Genomic DNA, 15,709 nt, shown 5'->3' on the forward strand with positions numbered 1-15,709 from the left:
ACACATAGGCTTGCGCAAGGGTTGTGCTGGATGTGCCTGGGCACAGCCTAATCACCCCATGCACACTGGGGAAGCTTCAGGGGTCAGAGGGGCAGTTATAAGATCCGATAGCCTCACGGCTCAGCCTGCAGTAGCTTAAAGCCAGCTTCTCCTCGTCTCCCTTCTTCTGCTTTCAGCTACTGCACAGAGAGCTATACAGATGATTGGTTCCTGTAACTGCCCCCACCCCCCTGCTGAACCGATCACCCTCTGTGTTCTCCATTTTCTTTCCCCTGCTGCCTGGGCCCCCATGTGCTTCCCCCAGAGCGCTGCTAGTTTCACTCCTCTACTCCCCTGTCAGCTGCTGTGGGGATGCTTTCAGGACAGAGAGTAAGCAAAGGGGGTGGGTAAAACTGTACTTTACCAACCCCTTCCTTTTCTGAATGAAAACAGTGAATGAGTGGTACCGAATACTCACTGTGTTCATTTATAATTGGAGCATAGTAAACTGTTTACTATGCTTCAGTTTATAAATGAACAGGAAGGTTGTGCAGAGCTGGACTTGTTCATTCATTCTCTGCAAAAAGGAACTGGGAATGTGTTTCCTCAGCATCAAAAGTGAGACTTCAGGGGTCTTTTAAAAAAATAACAAAAATTAAAACAAATAATAAAAATGTAAAGATAATTAAAAATGTAAAAAAAAAATTATGAAAAATAAAGTGCTCATTCAAAAGGGTTATCTGGTCCATAAAGTGTGAATGAGAGGTTTGTTTGTACAACTGAAGCCACCTGTTACTCTATGGGGATGCAGTGGCTGTACAAACACAGCTGCATATCCTAATTTGACAGGTAAGCAGGTGCTGGTGAGTGGCCCGGATTGCATACTGTCTGTGTTACGGGCCGTACGTGTGCATCCACACAACTGTCAAATTAGGACTCTGTGTTCGTACAGTTCCTGCGTCCTGATAGGTTAATATAGGCTGCCTGCGCACAGCTCCAGCCACATAAAACAAAACAAAAAAAGTGTTTGGGGTTGGCTTGAAAAAGGGGGCAACCCTGCTCCTGTAACATGTTCCCAGCTTTGTATTGTCTTCTGTAGCATATCCAGCCAAATATGTAGCATGTCCACACCTTCCGACCCTCATTACCTCGATTGCGTCTGCAGTTTCTGACAGTGCTCTCAAGCATTCCATGTCCACTTACCCTCCAGAGGATTTACCCCCCTTCCTGACCAGGCCATTTTTTGCGATATGGCGTTGTGTTACTTTAACTGAAAATTGTGCGGTCATGCACAGGGGTGGACTCATGGGGCCCCCAGGAAATAGGGGATCATGGGGCCCCTGTGTTCTTGCCCAAACACAAAAAAGCCTATGAAAAAGGTACCAGGGTCATCTCATGGGGCCCTCTACTGACCCCGGGCCCTCGGGCAGTGCCTGAGTTTCCAAATGGTCAGTCCGCCCCGGGTCATGCAATGCTGCACCCAAATGAAATTTATGTCCCTTTTTTTCTCCACAAATAGAGCTTTCTTTCGGTGGTATTTAATCGTCTGTTCGTTTTTTAATTTTTGCGGTATTAAAAAAAAAGACCAACAATTTTGAGAAAAAAACTGTATTTTTGACTTTTTGCTATTACACATGTCAAGTAAAAAAATTTTAAAAAATCAAATCTCGTCATAAATTTAGGCAAAAATGTATTCTGCTACATGTCTTTGCTGAAAAAAATCCCACTACGTGTAAATTAATTGGTTTACGTGAAAGTTATAGTGTCTACAAATGGTGGTATATATACTGAAATTTTTTATTTGTATTTTTTATATACTAGTAATGGCGACGATCAGCGACGTATAGCGGCGGGCATTCTGACATTGAGGGAGAACTGACTGTCACTGACATCCCCAGTGACACCAATACAGTGATCAATGCTAATAAAAAGCACTGACACTGTACTAATGACACTGGGCAGGAAGGGGTTAACATGAGGGACAATCAAAGGGTTAACTGTGTGCTGTGCTGTGTTTTACTGTGCTGCTGTGTGTGTACTTTCCAAGCAGTGTGCAGGAGCTGACAGGGGAGGGATCTGTATTGTTTACATGGCATGCGCATGCCTCCTACACGGAAATGCAAACCATGTGTACTGCATATACATGGATATATTGTGCAGCCTTTTGGTGATGTCATGGGCTGTATTTTAGGCCCCCTTTAGCTCATAAATTGACCATCACTGGCCTAAATCATCAAGCTGTAATAACCATTAAAGCATGCTAATATAATCTCTCAAGCAGTGTTAGCATGCCTGGAGTGCTATAGCAGATTGATTATTTAGGACCTTTACACCCCGGTTGCACTGGGTGCGAATTGGATGCGAATATGCATGCCATGCGACTTGCAAATAGTATGCCAAGTTGCACCCTATTGTCCACAGTTACAGTGGTCAAATCCTTGGTTGGAGCAGCACCGATTTCTAAAGTAGTACATGCACTACTTTTCATGCGATTTGCATAGACATCTATGTCAGGTGTTTTGCAAATCGCACCTGAAATCAGCATGTCCCCTGACTTTGAAATCGTGCGACTTCACTGTAAGTCGCGCGATTTCAAAGCTGGGCTTGATGTGTTAAGAAATAAATGTGTGACTTGAATACAAATATAGGTAATGTAAAAAGTTTAATGCATGAATTTTTATACACCCACCTCCTAAACTTTATTTTAAAACAGGAATATTTACAAAACCAGCACACTGCACACTCATACATGCAATGCAAACAGTATTTTTTTTTATATATACAAAACTAATGATCGAGTGTTTAATTAGTAAGTGTGCTGATTGCACTAATTGATTACTGCATATAATATATTGATTATTCCCTAAAATTAAAAGTACAAGGTTTAAAAATGCAATAAATACAAATGACATAAACTAGTATTATTGCTTTCACACACAGTTGTCATCGAGCATTAAAACCTTCCAGAAAAATGTGACTGATGAGAATTGCTAGGTATTGAGCCGCTTTCTCCCCTCTAATTAACGGGCAAATGAGAACTGACTAGAGACGCCTGTAATTGTAGGAGTCATTCTGCTACCATAGACTTTAGGAGTACCATGAGGAGTAGGTGTGGTCACTTGGCTTCTGTGTCAGGAAATGGATTTCAGTTCTCTTCCTTTCCTGATTTATTTTTATAGTTCACGTTCTCTGGTCCTTTATTTCTCACAGTTTAAAAATATATATGTTTGTGTCTCTTCCTCTAACACAAACTCGGTTTCTGTGTGATAAAATGACTACATTTGATTGAGCGAGGATGCTGCGGCATGCACTTGTAGAAAAACTAAGGCCTCGTTCACACCGAGCATACTAAGGCCTTGTTCACACTGAGCATACTAAGGCCTCGTTCACACTGAGCATACTAAGGCCTCGTTCACACAGACCATACTAAGGCCTCGTTCCCACTGAGCATGTTAAGGCCTCGTTCACACAGACCATACTAAGGCCTCATTCACACCAAATATGCTAAGGCCTCGCTCACATTGAGCATGTTAAGGCCTCGTTCACACAGAGCATACTAAGGCCACGTTCACACCCAATTTGCTAAGGCCTCGTTCACACAGAACATACCAAGGCCACGTTCACACAGAGCATACTAATGCCACGTTCACACAGGGCATGCTAAGGCCACGTTCACACAGAGCATACTAAGGCCACGTTCACACAGAGCATGTTAAGGCCTTGTTCACGCCACACATGCTAAGGCCACATTCACACCGAGCATACTAAGGCCCCGTTCACACCGAGTATACTAAGGCCTCGTTCACACCAAGCATACTAAGGCCTCGTTCACACCGAGCGTACTAAGGCCTTGTTCACACTGAGCATACTAAGGCCTTGTTCACGCAGACTATACTAAGGCTTCGTTCACACCGAGCATACTAAGGCCTCGTTCACACCAAATATAATAAGCCCTCATTCACACCGAGCATACTAAGGCCTCGTTCACACCGAGCATACTAAGGCCTCGTTCACACCGAGCATACTAAGGCCTTGTCCACATCGAGCATGCTAAGGCCTCGTTCACACCGAGCATACTAAGGCCTCGTACACACAGAGCATACTAAGGCCTCGTACACACAGAGCATACTAAGGCCTCGTTCACACAGAGCATACTAAGGCCTCGTTCACACCGAGCATACTAAGGCCTTGTTCACACCGAGCATACTAAGGCCTCATTCACACAGACCATACTAAGGCATAGCTCCCACTGAGCACGTTAAGGCCTCGCTCACACAGACCATACTAAGGCCTTGTTCACACAGACCATACTGAGGCTTCGTTCACACAGACCATACTAAGGCCTCATTCACGCCAAATATGCTAAGGCCTCGCTCACACTGAGCATGTTAAGGCCTCGTTCACAAAAAGCATACTAAGGCCACGTTCACACCCAATATACTAAGGCCTCGTTCACACAGAACATACCAAGGCCACGTTCACACAGAGCATACTAAGGCCACGTTCACCCAGAGCAAACTAAGGCCACGTTCACACAGAGCATACTAAGGCCATGTTCACACAGAGCAGGTTAAGGCCTTGTTCACACCACACATGCTAAGGCCACATTCACACCGAGCCCTCGTTCACACCGAGCATACCGAGCCCTCATTTACACCGAGCATACCAAGGCCTCATTCACACAGAGCATACTAAGGCCTCGTTCACACCGAGCATACTAAGGCCTCGTTCATACTGAGCATACTAAGGCCTCGTTCATACCGAGCATACTAAGGCCTCGTTCATACCGAGCATACTAAGGCCTCGTTCACACCGAGTATGCTAAGACATTGTTCACAGAGGCTGTACTACAGCTTATAGCCACGGAAAGCCATGTTTACCTTCACAGGGATGCTCAGGTGTTGCATGCATCCCCGTACAGGCAGTACCATGGACACAACCACTGCTTCTATGTTGGTGCTATTCATGTTGGTTCAGGTGCGTGTCCCAGAATTTACACTATGTAAGTTCAGGGACACGCACCCGCACTCCCCCACATGCCCCCTGACCAGGGGCGGACTGACAACTCATGGGGCCACCGGGCAAAAAGCCTATGAAAAAGACAATGAAAGGTACCATGGGCATCTCATGGGGCCCCCTACTGACCCTGGGCCCTCAGACAGTGCCCGAGTGCTCAAATGGTCAGTCCGCCCCTGCCCCTGACCCACATGGATGTCAGATTAAGAGCAGCGGCTGTTTTCATGCAGCTGCTACATTACAATTGACATCAGTGGAGATGCACAGAATGCCTGTACACGGCCCTCCATGGGCCTACACTTTAGTACACCTTGTATGAATGAGGCCTAATTCAAACTCTAAGGGCCAGTTCAAATCTGTTTTTGCTGCAAATTAGGTGCATTGTCTTTTAACTTCTTCCATACCGGGCACTTTTACCCCTTCCTGCCCAGGCCATTTTTCAGGTTTCAGCGGTCTCACACTTTGAATGACAATTGCGCGGTCATACAACATTGTACCTAAACTAACATTTTATCATTTTCTTCACACAACTAGAGCTTTCTTTTGGTGGTATTTAATCACTTTTATTTTTTGCTAAATTAACAAAAAAATACCGAAAATGTAGAAAAAAAAACACGTTTTTCTTTGTTTCTGTTATAAAAGTTTGCAAATAAATAATTGTTGTTCATAAATTTAGGCCAAGATGTATTCTGCTACATGTCTTTGGTGAAAATAACCCAAATTAGGATGTATTTTTTAGTTTGTAGGAAAGTTATAGAGTTCACAAACTATGGTATAGATCTGAATATTGATCAATCCTGAAGTACTGACAGCTAATTTCTTGAGGTCCAAGAATGTCAGAACAGTACAGATATCCCCCAAATGACCCCTTTTTGCAAAGTAGACAGTCCGACGTATTTCATAAGAGGCATGGCGAGTTTTTTGAAGTTGTATTTTTTTTGTCAGAATTTTTCGAAAAATTAAAAAATTAAAAAAATACATTTCACTATTTTTTTTTAACATACTGTCACCAGTGCAGTACAACGTCATCATATAACTGGCATGGCGGTGATCAGGGACACTGACTGGTGACAGTATGAAAAAAAATATATATATATATTTATTTTTTTATTTTTTATTACATTTTTTTTTTAAGATTTGTTTTCATATTTCACTATGTCCAAAGTAGTACAATGTTACCATAGTAACATTGTACTACTTTGGGGAAGTGATCAGTATTTTTTTTTTTTTACACAATTTGCTTATAGCAAAGATTTACTTTGCTATAAGCAAGCATTTACCCGAATGACATCGATTCATTCAGGCTTTTTTTTTTTTTTTTTTTTTTTTGTGCTTAGCTGTGATTTGGATACAGCTAATCACATGACATGTGCATGTGACCTGCTGTGACCATTCACAGCTAGATACTAGTATACAATGGATGGCATGAATGAAGCCATCCATTGTATACAACTGTCATGTGACCTGCTGTGATTGGTCACAGCAGGTCACATGGTACCGGCAACGGGGGCCGGTACTCAGATCTGTCATCGGCCGTGTCCGAGGTACATGGCCGGTGACAGATCGCGCTGCTGCATGGGTCTGCAAGCGTGAAAACTGACCGTGCCCGGGAGTACGCCATATGGCGTCCACCCGGAAATCTACAACATTTTACCAGATGCCAAACAGCTATTGGCCGGGTTGCTATTGGTTAAACACTGTTTACATATGTTTCAGGCACGTCACCATATATTACGTGTTTACATGAAATTGCACAGCTGTGAATGGGGTCTAAGACCATTTTCAGTGATGCATCTGGTTTAAACACAATGTTATTCTTTCAGTATACAACTGATCATTGTTGTGCTTTTGATTCTAGCAGGGTTTGTTCATGCCAGATCCGTTGTGGTGTGTTGATCTGCACTGGCTCAACACAAGGGCACAGCAAAAAACAATTGTGAAAATAAATGTGCTCTGTTGTCACCATGCAGATGCATTGTGGTGTGCCCTGCAGTTGCTGCATTGAGTTCAATAAAGTGTAATTTTTATGACGCTTCAGTAAATTTACAAAATAAAAAGTAAATTGTGCAATGTTTTGAAACAACACATTGCAGTGCCCCTCACTGCCCTTACACAGCACACACCAGCAGGGCCATGGATAAGGGGGTACCACCAGTCCTCCTGTACGGGGCCAAGGCCAGCAGGGGGCCCAGGCAGCTGGGTGAATCAGATTTGTGGGCAGGGACGGTGATCGGCACAGTAGTGGAGCAATTACTGGAACCAATCCCCTGTATGACTCTCTGCAGCAGCTAACTTCTTCTCCTCTCCCTCCTGCTGGCTTTCATCTGTTGCAGAGAGAGCAGTATAGGGGGTGTGTTCCAGTAATTCACCCCCCCCCCCCGCCACACCTATCACCCTCCCTGTGCACTATATGTTTCCCTTTGCTACCCAGGGCCCCCTGTGTGCCCCACCCCTGCAGTGCTTCTGGCTTCCCTCCTCTCCTTCCCACCAGCAATTGCAGTCACGCAAAAGGTTCCTTCAGGATGGAGACTGAGGGAAGGGTCCGGTAAATGTCACATTTACCAGCCCCTTACTTTCCTGAATGAACACAATGAGAGATTGGTACCAATCACTCATTGTGTTAATTTATAACGGAAGCATAGTAAACAGTTTCTTTTTTTCTTTTGAGGGGGCCCTGTCAGGTTGGCTGTATGGGGCCCCGTGGTTTCTAACAGCAGCCCTGCACACCAGCCTGCAAGTATTATGGCAAGCGGGCCCTTAGTGGCAGACTTCTTTTGCTATCAGTTGAATATTTGTCATCAGTTTGTTCAATTCAGCTTATATATTTGATTTTCTCCTTTTACACTGTATAGTGCATGGCTTGTCTCTGATTATACATATTTGTCAGTTGCTGATTCAATGTCGTATGGCGCATAATGCCATTTTGTAGCATATTTGACAAATCAGAGGAAACATGGGCTTTTATTACACCAAGTTGGTGAATGACCAGGAACTACATGTACAGCAATTCTGAAAATGTTAGAATAGTTATGCTGTGAATTATAATAAATAATCAAATGGCCAATCTTTCCATTATATCACTAATAAGTAAAGAAGCTTTGTGAGAAATAATTTAATGTTAGCACAGTTGTCTATATTAGCAAACAGATTTAATTTCTTATGAAGGATCAGTCATGCGTAGAATAATAGGCACATCTTGGAAGGTCTCCAAAATGCACACCTCATCACATAGATATGGTCCATTAATAAGAATGGCAGTTATATGTGAAAGTTGTGCCCTGCCCGCTAAAGGTGTTTTGTTTCACTAAAGGGTTGGAATCTTCATGTCCAGTTAAGTAGACTAAAAATTAAAATATACTGGTACTTCTACTATAAGTATCATTTCAGTAAACTCATTGCCAGTAAAGTATGTGTCAACCACTTAGTTTTCATATTTCGGCATCTGCTTTTTTAATGTTATTATTGGCTTTATTTTATCAAAGAGTAGTGAAAGATACCCTTTGGTGGAGAAAATGCTGTTTTGTGCTACTTTATGTTCTTTTTTTTAACCTTATACCCTTGGTTGTTCTCAAACTACATACACTGCCTTGAAAAAGTATTCATACACCTTGAAATGTTCCACATTTTGTCATGTTACAACCAAAAACATAAATGGAACATGTGAATGTTGTCCTGAGAGCTCAATACCTCTCATCCTTGTACACTTCATCTTTGTACATTTGTTCTTTTCAATAAAAAGATTGTAATATAAAAAAAAAAATTAATATATTTTACTGGGATTTTATTTGGTGATAGACCAACACAAAGTGGCACATAATTGTGAAGTGGAAGGAAAATGATAAATGGTTTTCAAAATGTTTTACAAATATGTGAAAAGTGTGGCATGCATTTGTATTCAGCCCCCTTTACTCTGATGCCCCTAACTCAAATCTAGTACTGTACCCATACGTCTAGAGAATCCAGTGTTCTCCTTCTTCATTGCACCCCGGTATGCCACCACATGTTGGGCCCATGCCGCCATCTTCTTTACTAACGTCGTTAGGGTGCCAGCTATTTTTTCCAGGTTCTTGCACAGGCTGCAGGTAGTGGGGCTGAGCGCTGCACCTGTCCCTCCCAGGCGCACTGAAACACAGGGGGGACACGGTGCAGCTGGAGAGCCCTATGTGCAAGGAGCGTTACAAAAAGTCACTTAGAGATATAACCTTCAACAAACAGCTCTAGGTGGATGCAATTGTCCTGCAATAAATGCAAACTCTGTGATTTTTCTTTTTCTTAAAATTTAAAAAACGCCTTGCAAGTAGAACAAAATAACTCTGCGTACCAGAAATATACTGGGGAATTCAATAAAGCTCTAATGACACTTTGCAGATGTTATGGACCTTCAAATGGCCTGCGCCAGTTTACAAAATTCTTATCCTCTTTTTCAGTAGCTTTACTGACGTGCCGAAGACTCAGGTACTTAGTAATAGCACCACTAGAAACTGGACCAACTCTTACGTACAGAGATAGGCAAAGTGCCTGCTTTGTATGCTGTGAAGCAAAGTGGCATGTTTTCTGCCACTACCCTCTCTCCATATTCAGAGCCAAAAGCCTCCTAGCAACCAGCAAAGCTGAGACACTTGTTCCCCATCCGATCCACTGTCTCCTTGCGGTTGACAGCAGGCAGTGGGTGGATTCTGTAGCCAATAGTGGGCTTTCTGTTGACTAATGATCACCCCACTGTCTGCTATCAATCAAAAGGGTAATGACCTGATAGGGAAACAGTGGCTCTGAGCCCAGGTTCACACTGATGTGTTGCGGAATTTGCACTGGTTTCTGTGCAATTTTCACACCGCATCATAATTGCCCCCCATTCATACGAACCGCTGTATTTTAAGTTAATGACACCCCGAAATCAGTTCGCAAAACATGGTGCAATGTGCAGAATCAGATCGCGTGTGAACACCCATGCAATGCGATTCTAGAGCGGACAAAAAAAGGGTCCTGCACTTTTTTTGGTGCGGATGCTGTGCGATTTGAACCATTCAAAATGTATTACAACAGACAAAATTCAAAAAGGAAGAATATAGCGAGCGCTCATATATTCAGCTGCTAGAACACTCCAAGGAATCACTAGACCTCATAACATAAGTCGTAAAAATATAGTGCAGCGCTGTGATAAGGATATATAAAACAAATAAGTGAGCATAAAGTTCATAAATGCTTCATAAATGTGAAAACAATTTTGCAGAAAACTTGAAGTGAGAATCTTCTTTATATCAGGTGACTGGAACCGTATAGATAAAATGCGCACTCACCGACCGCACATTAAATATGCACATGTATATGACCATCTATCCAGGTAATCAGCCAGACACATGGACCATCCCTCCCAGGTGGATCATCAGCCTTGGGTGTAGTGATATGCAGCAAGGTCCAGAGAGCACTCAGAGCCAGTAAGTGAAGGTGGATGAGCTACCTCTTCTGGGTACAAGATACACTAGGAACCAGCTGCTGTAGATCTGAAACCCTCAGAGAGAGGGTCAAAAACAGAGAGGGGGTGCCAATAGTGTAGTAGGTTCAAGCTGATTTATTTGGTCACAAGAAAAATAACATCCAGGGGTACATGTAGATAAACGTACTGCCAGCATTGAGTGGACAGAGAAACAAAATAAACATGTACTGAGCCGGCACAGTAAAAAACCGCCGGACCTCCTAGAGGAGGAGCCAGCAGCACGTGTGACTTTCTGCACCGCCGTGACCACGAGGAGGTCCGGCAGTTTTTTACTGTGCCGGGTCAGTACATGTTTATTTTGTTTCTCTGTCCACTCAATTCTGGCAGTACATTTATCTACATGTACCCCTGGATGTTATTTTGCTTGTGACCAAATAAATTAGCTTGAACCTACTACACTATTGGCACCCCCTCTCTGTTTTTGACCCTCTCTCTGAGGGTTTCAGATCTACAGCAGCTGGTTCCTAGTGTATCTTGTACCCAGAAGAGGTAGCTCATCCACCTTCACTTACTGGCTCTGAGTGCTCTCTGGACCTTGCTGCATATCACTACACCCAAGGCTGATGATCCACCTGGGAGGGATGGTCCGTGTGTCTGGCTGATTACCTGGATAGATGGTCATATATATATTCTAGATTGTAAGCTCGAAAGAGCAGGGCCCTCGATCCCCTCATGTTTTGCATCGTATTGGTATTGTTCTGTCACATGTTCTGTCCCCCTTTGTAATGTACAGCGCTGAGCGAACTATTGGCGCTTTATAAATATTGTATAATAATAATATACATGCGCATATTTAATGTGCAGTCGGTGAGTGCGCATTTTATCTATACGGTTCCAGTCACCTGATATAAAGAAGATTCTCACTTCAAGTTTTCTGCAAAATTGTTTTCACATTTGTGAAGCATTTATGAACTTTATGCTCGCTTATTTGTTTTATATATCCTTATCACAGCGCTGCACTATATTTTTACGACATTCAAAATGTATGGCTCAAACTGCACTGCACAGAAATCGCATGTGATTTGCTCAGAGGTGTGGTGCAGTTCCTGTGCGAATCATATGCGATATGCCGCACCGCATCAGTGTGAACTCTTAATCTCTTTCTGGATCTGCATACAGCTTCAAACCTTCTGAGTACTGAGAGCACTGGGCCAGAGTGTCTGCATTTTAAAGAAACTGGGATCTATTTTTGAAGTAGAAAGGAGTCTTTCTTTGCTGTTGTGTTTTGTATTTAAATGTATACTAATGCTGCTAATTTCTTTTTATTTTATATACAGACATATTCAGGCCTCTTCTGTGTAGTGATCAACCCTTACAAAAACCTGCCAATATACACAGAACAAATAGTGGAAATGTACAGAGGGAAGAAACGTCATGAAATGCCTCCACACATATACGCAATATCAGAAACAGCCTATCGTAGCATGCTTCAAGGTGAGATGCTTTGTGTCGTGACAGAAAATACATTCATGGACAGGTTGATTTTTACATGTTGGTTTTTGCATACCTGCAGAACACCTAAAAGAAAGAATATATAGAAATTCTTTGAAAAGGTTGTTACACAAGACAACCCTATCATTGGAAAAGTGGAAACAATTTATTTTTGCAGGAAAAACGTTAATTAAAGTTATTTTCAAATAGTGACAGTGGACGCCCAGGGAAGTTCCCCGCTTGCTGTCACTGGGACCCTAAATATGGGTGGAACATGTAGCATGTTCTAAAAGGTGAACATATCCTTTAAAGTGAAACTGTACCACCTGCAGTGTGGGTGGGCTTTAGTGATAATGTGCATGCACAGTATACTTGTATATTTGAGCACACATAGTACCAGGAGCGGACTGACCATTTGGAAACTCGGGCACTGGCCGAGGGCCCGGGGTCAGTAGGGGGCCCCATGAGATGCCCCTGGTACCTTTTTCATATACTTTTTTGAGTTTGGGCAAGGACACATGGGCCCCATGATCCCCTATTGCCCGGGGGCCCCATGTGTTGTCAGTCCGCCCCTGGGCTGAATACAAATGGATGCTGCACTTTTCACATATTTATTTGTAAACATTTTTTAAAAACATTTAGCATTTTCCTTCCACTTCACAATTATGCTCCACTTTGTGGTGGTCTGTCACATAAAATTTGTGCAAGGACACAGGGGCCCCATGATCCCCTATTGCCCGGGGGCCCCATGAGTTGTCAGTCTGCCCCTGCTTAGTACTTGCCTCCATTGGTGGCAAACAGGGTGGGGTTTTTTTTCCAGCCTTCAAAACCCCCAGAACCACCTCGTAACACCATGACAATGCAACTGATATGCACAGTGCCCACAGAAGCATCATTGCAGTGCATAAAAAAAAGTAAAGTGCAGCATTTAAGAGTGACAACGTGGGGCAGTTGACGACCTCCTCTGTCCTTGTAAGCAAGTCAGCAGTGGTGAAACGCATTGGTTTTGGGTAGAGACATTATTGTATGCAGTCTTTTTTGACATTTATTAAACCCAGAAAGAAGAGCTACATTTTAGACTGCAGCTTACATTTTTTAGATTTATGACGGAATGTGGGGAAACCTTCTAATTTCCCAACCCAAGGGTGGTCACATATGTTCAAAAACCACTTGAAAACTCCTAAAAACTGCAGGGCATATTTTCAAGCGTTTTTGAGTGTTAAATTGGTAATACCAGTGGAGACAAGCTTTTAAATGATACGTTCACATTTATAGAAAAAATAATCAGTGCGCATTTTTTTTGCAGGTAAAAAAATGTGCATTTATTATTCTTTGTTGCAGGAGCCTGTAAACCATTTCACCAGCGATCAGGCGATCGCTGCTCCTATACAGGTCTTCTGCAGATCTGTCAGTATATCTGATTGCCCGTACGGGATGTACAAGCAAGCAGATATACTAACAGGAAGACTCAATGAACTACCATGGTGCTCTACAGTGCGGTGATAGTTCATTGAGAACTACTAGCAGACAGCCGCTAAGGCTCCGTTTTTTAACATTTGACAGCTAGCAAAGGCGGATAAGATTCCCTGCTAGTTGTCAAAGAGGGGGAGCGGAGGCCAGTACATTCATACACTCTGAATAAGGATGTAACATGTTATGAATGGTTAACTTCTCCTTTAACATGTAATGTTCCTTCCTCTACAGCTGTAATATATGCACCCCCCATCGACACCCAATCCCCAATTGCTGACATCTTTGCTTGATCTTCGTTCTGGGTCCAGCATCTTCTGCATCTGCCATTAAATAGCCAAAGATAGTATAACTCCTCCACATGGGTTCTGGAGTAACCTCGTACCAACACCCGGCTCCATTCTCTGTATATTTTAAAGGCTGTGAATGAGCTGGGAGTGTACACTGCACTGTGCATGTTTCACCGGCAGTGTACATAAAATAAAAGTTGCTAGGAACAATTGGAAGGCTTTTATTTTGGCAGAGGAATCTTTCCATGTCACTTCTGCCAAAAAAACAACCTCATAGCTTTTTCTTTTTTAATTTAATGCCCTTATTTCTGCTTTGATCTCTACCTGTAGGAGTGTTCTTTACAGTTAAAAGTGAAATAGTGTACCCTAGGAACTTGTTATATTACATACAGTTGATTGCTTCGAAAAAGACTTGGATGGTTTCCAGAAGGAGAGAATGTAAAGGATTTCTTACATTTGTAAAAAAAAAAAAAAAAAAGTAGAATGTTGAAATGTATACTGTGGCTGTGGGAGGATTTTTTTCCCCATTAAATCAAAATGAATCATAGTTTATAATGATTTTTCTCTTCCTCTTGATTAGTGGTAGTCAACTTGGCTTTAAAGCGTAACTTCACCCAAAAGGGGAAGTTCCGCTTGTCTACATCCTCCCCATCCCCACTGCCACATTTGGCACTTTATGGGGGGGAGTGAGTACCTGGTATTGACTTCAGCCCCCCTTCTTCCTCTGCAGCCTTCTGGGACACTTCACAGGCCCTGGAATACTGTGACCCATTCACATAGTGCAGCGCACATTGTTAATGTGCAGTAGGAAAGCGGATGTGAAGCTGCAAGGCTTCACTGCTGGTTTCCCTTACTTATGATGGCGGCTCCTGCACCTGAAGTCGGTTGAAGAATCAGCTCAGGTGAGGACATTGCTGGATCTCTGGACAGGTAAATGTCCTTATATTAAAAGCCAGCAGCTACAGTATTTGTAGCTGCTGACTTTTCATTTTTTTGGGGAGAGCCTGGAGCTCCGTTTTAAAGTGTATTTTTGTCAAAGTTGAGAAAACCCCACTATAAGTTTTTTTTGTGTTCCCATTCATGCAGCATACCTAAAAATAAATATATAAATACAAATCCTATTTTTATATGTCTGTCAGTAGAAGACCCTCATGGCAGACAGAAAGCATTTCTAAACAATCTCAGAGTGACTCTGTCTCAAGGAGGGGCTCCGTTTCTACTCAGTAACATGCAAAGGAAAACATCTAAATCTTTAAAGCTTTGTTAGGGCAGGCAGTATTCAAATCTAGTTTACAACTGATAATGAGATCTGCCAGCAGAGTACAGATAGGGTTAATTATGGCAAATGCAACCCCCCCCCCCCCAGCTCACTCATAAACAAAGAAAACTAAGAAGGATTTTTCAGTGCTGGAGTTATTGGAAAGAGCTATGTAAATGTAACATGCAACAAATATAAAGTAGGTGGTATAGCAATTGGGCTGCAAAAGTGAAAATACACTTTAGCCCTGACATGTCCTGAGCACCATGTAATACTTTTGTTTTCGGAAATTTGTTATGATTATTTATAAGAATAGTACTATTATTTTAGATTATTTTAGCAATTCTGCCACTCCTCTGCTTCCCTGATTGGCTGTGTGGCACAGGGTCAAAAACAGAATTTTTAATTTAGGAAAGCCTTTTTTCCCTTTCACGGTCTCATCACATAGCAGTTTAAGGCTTTTTTTGTTTGAGCAGAGCTCTTGGCATACATCGTAATGAACAGCGTGAATGCATATATGTGAATTGTTTAAAACTGCATAAGAATTTGTAATCTTGTTCAGCCAGTCTCGTGATTTGTACAGCTCTGCCATACTGCACAGTTAGGAGGCTCCCACCCCAATTTTTCCTTGTCATCTCTCACTTCAGCATTAGGGAATTCTTTGTTCATCACATTTTAAGAGTCTGTCCACCAGCATCTGTATCCATCATGTAGGTGTTGGCAATGTTATGTAGCTAATTGTAGTATCTCTTTGTAAAAATCTATGTAAAT

The 15,709-nt window shown here is 42.5% G+C and overlaps 1 protein-coding gene across 7 annotated transcripts in view; it reads left to right on the plus strand.

Moving 5' to 3' along the window:
• Nucleotides 1–15,709, plus strand: part of LOC149461278 (myosin-10-like) — a 293,209-nt gene that overhangs the window by 170,794 nt on the left and 106,706 nt on the right. For all 7 annotated transcript variants that reach the window (XM_089678625.1, XM_089678626.1, XM_089678624.1 and 4 more), the window contains exon 3: nt 11,767–11,923. In XM_089678625.1, the coding sequence (XP_089534751.1) occupies nt 11,767–11,923 (157 nt within the window). The remainder of the gene's footprint in view (nt 1–11,766; nt 11,924–15,709) is intronic.

This window comes from Staurois parvus, unplaced genomic scaffold, assembly GCF_062004578.1.
Source record: "Staurois parvus isolate SC_StPar_1 unplaced genomic scaffold, SC_StPar_1.0 ptg000207l, whole genome shotgun sequence".
Classification (NCBI taxonomy): domain Eukaryota; kingdom Metazoa; phylum Chordata; class Amphibia; order Anura; family Ranidae; genus Staurois; species Staurois parvus.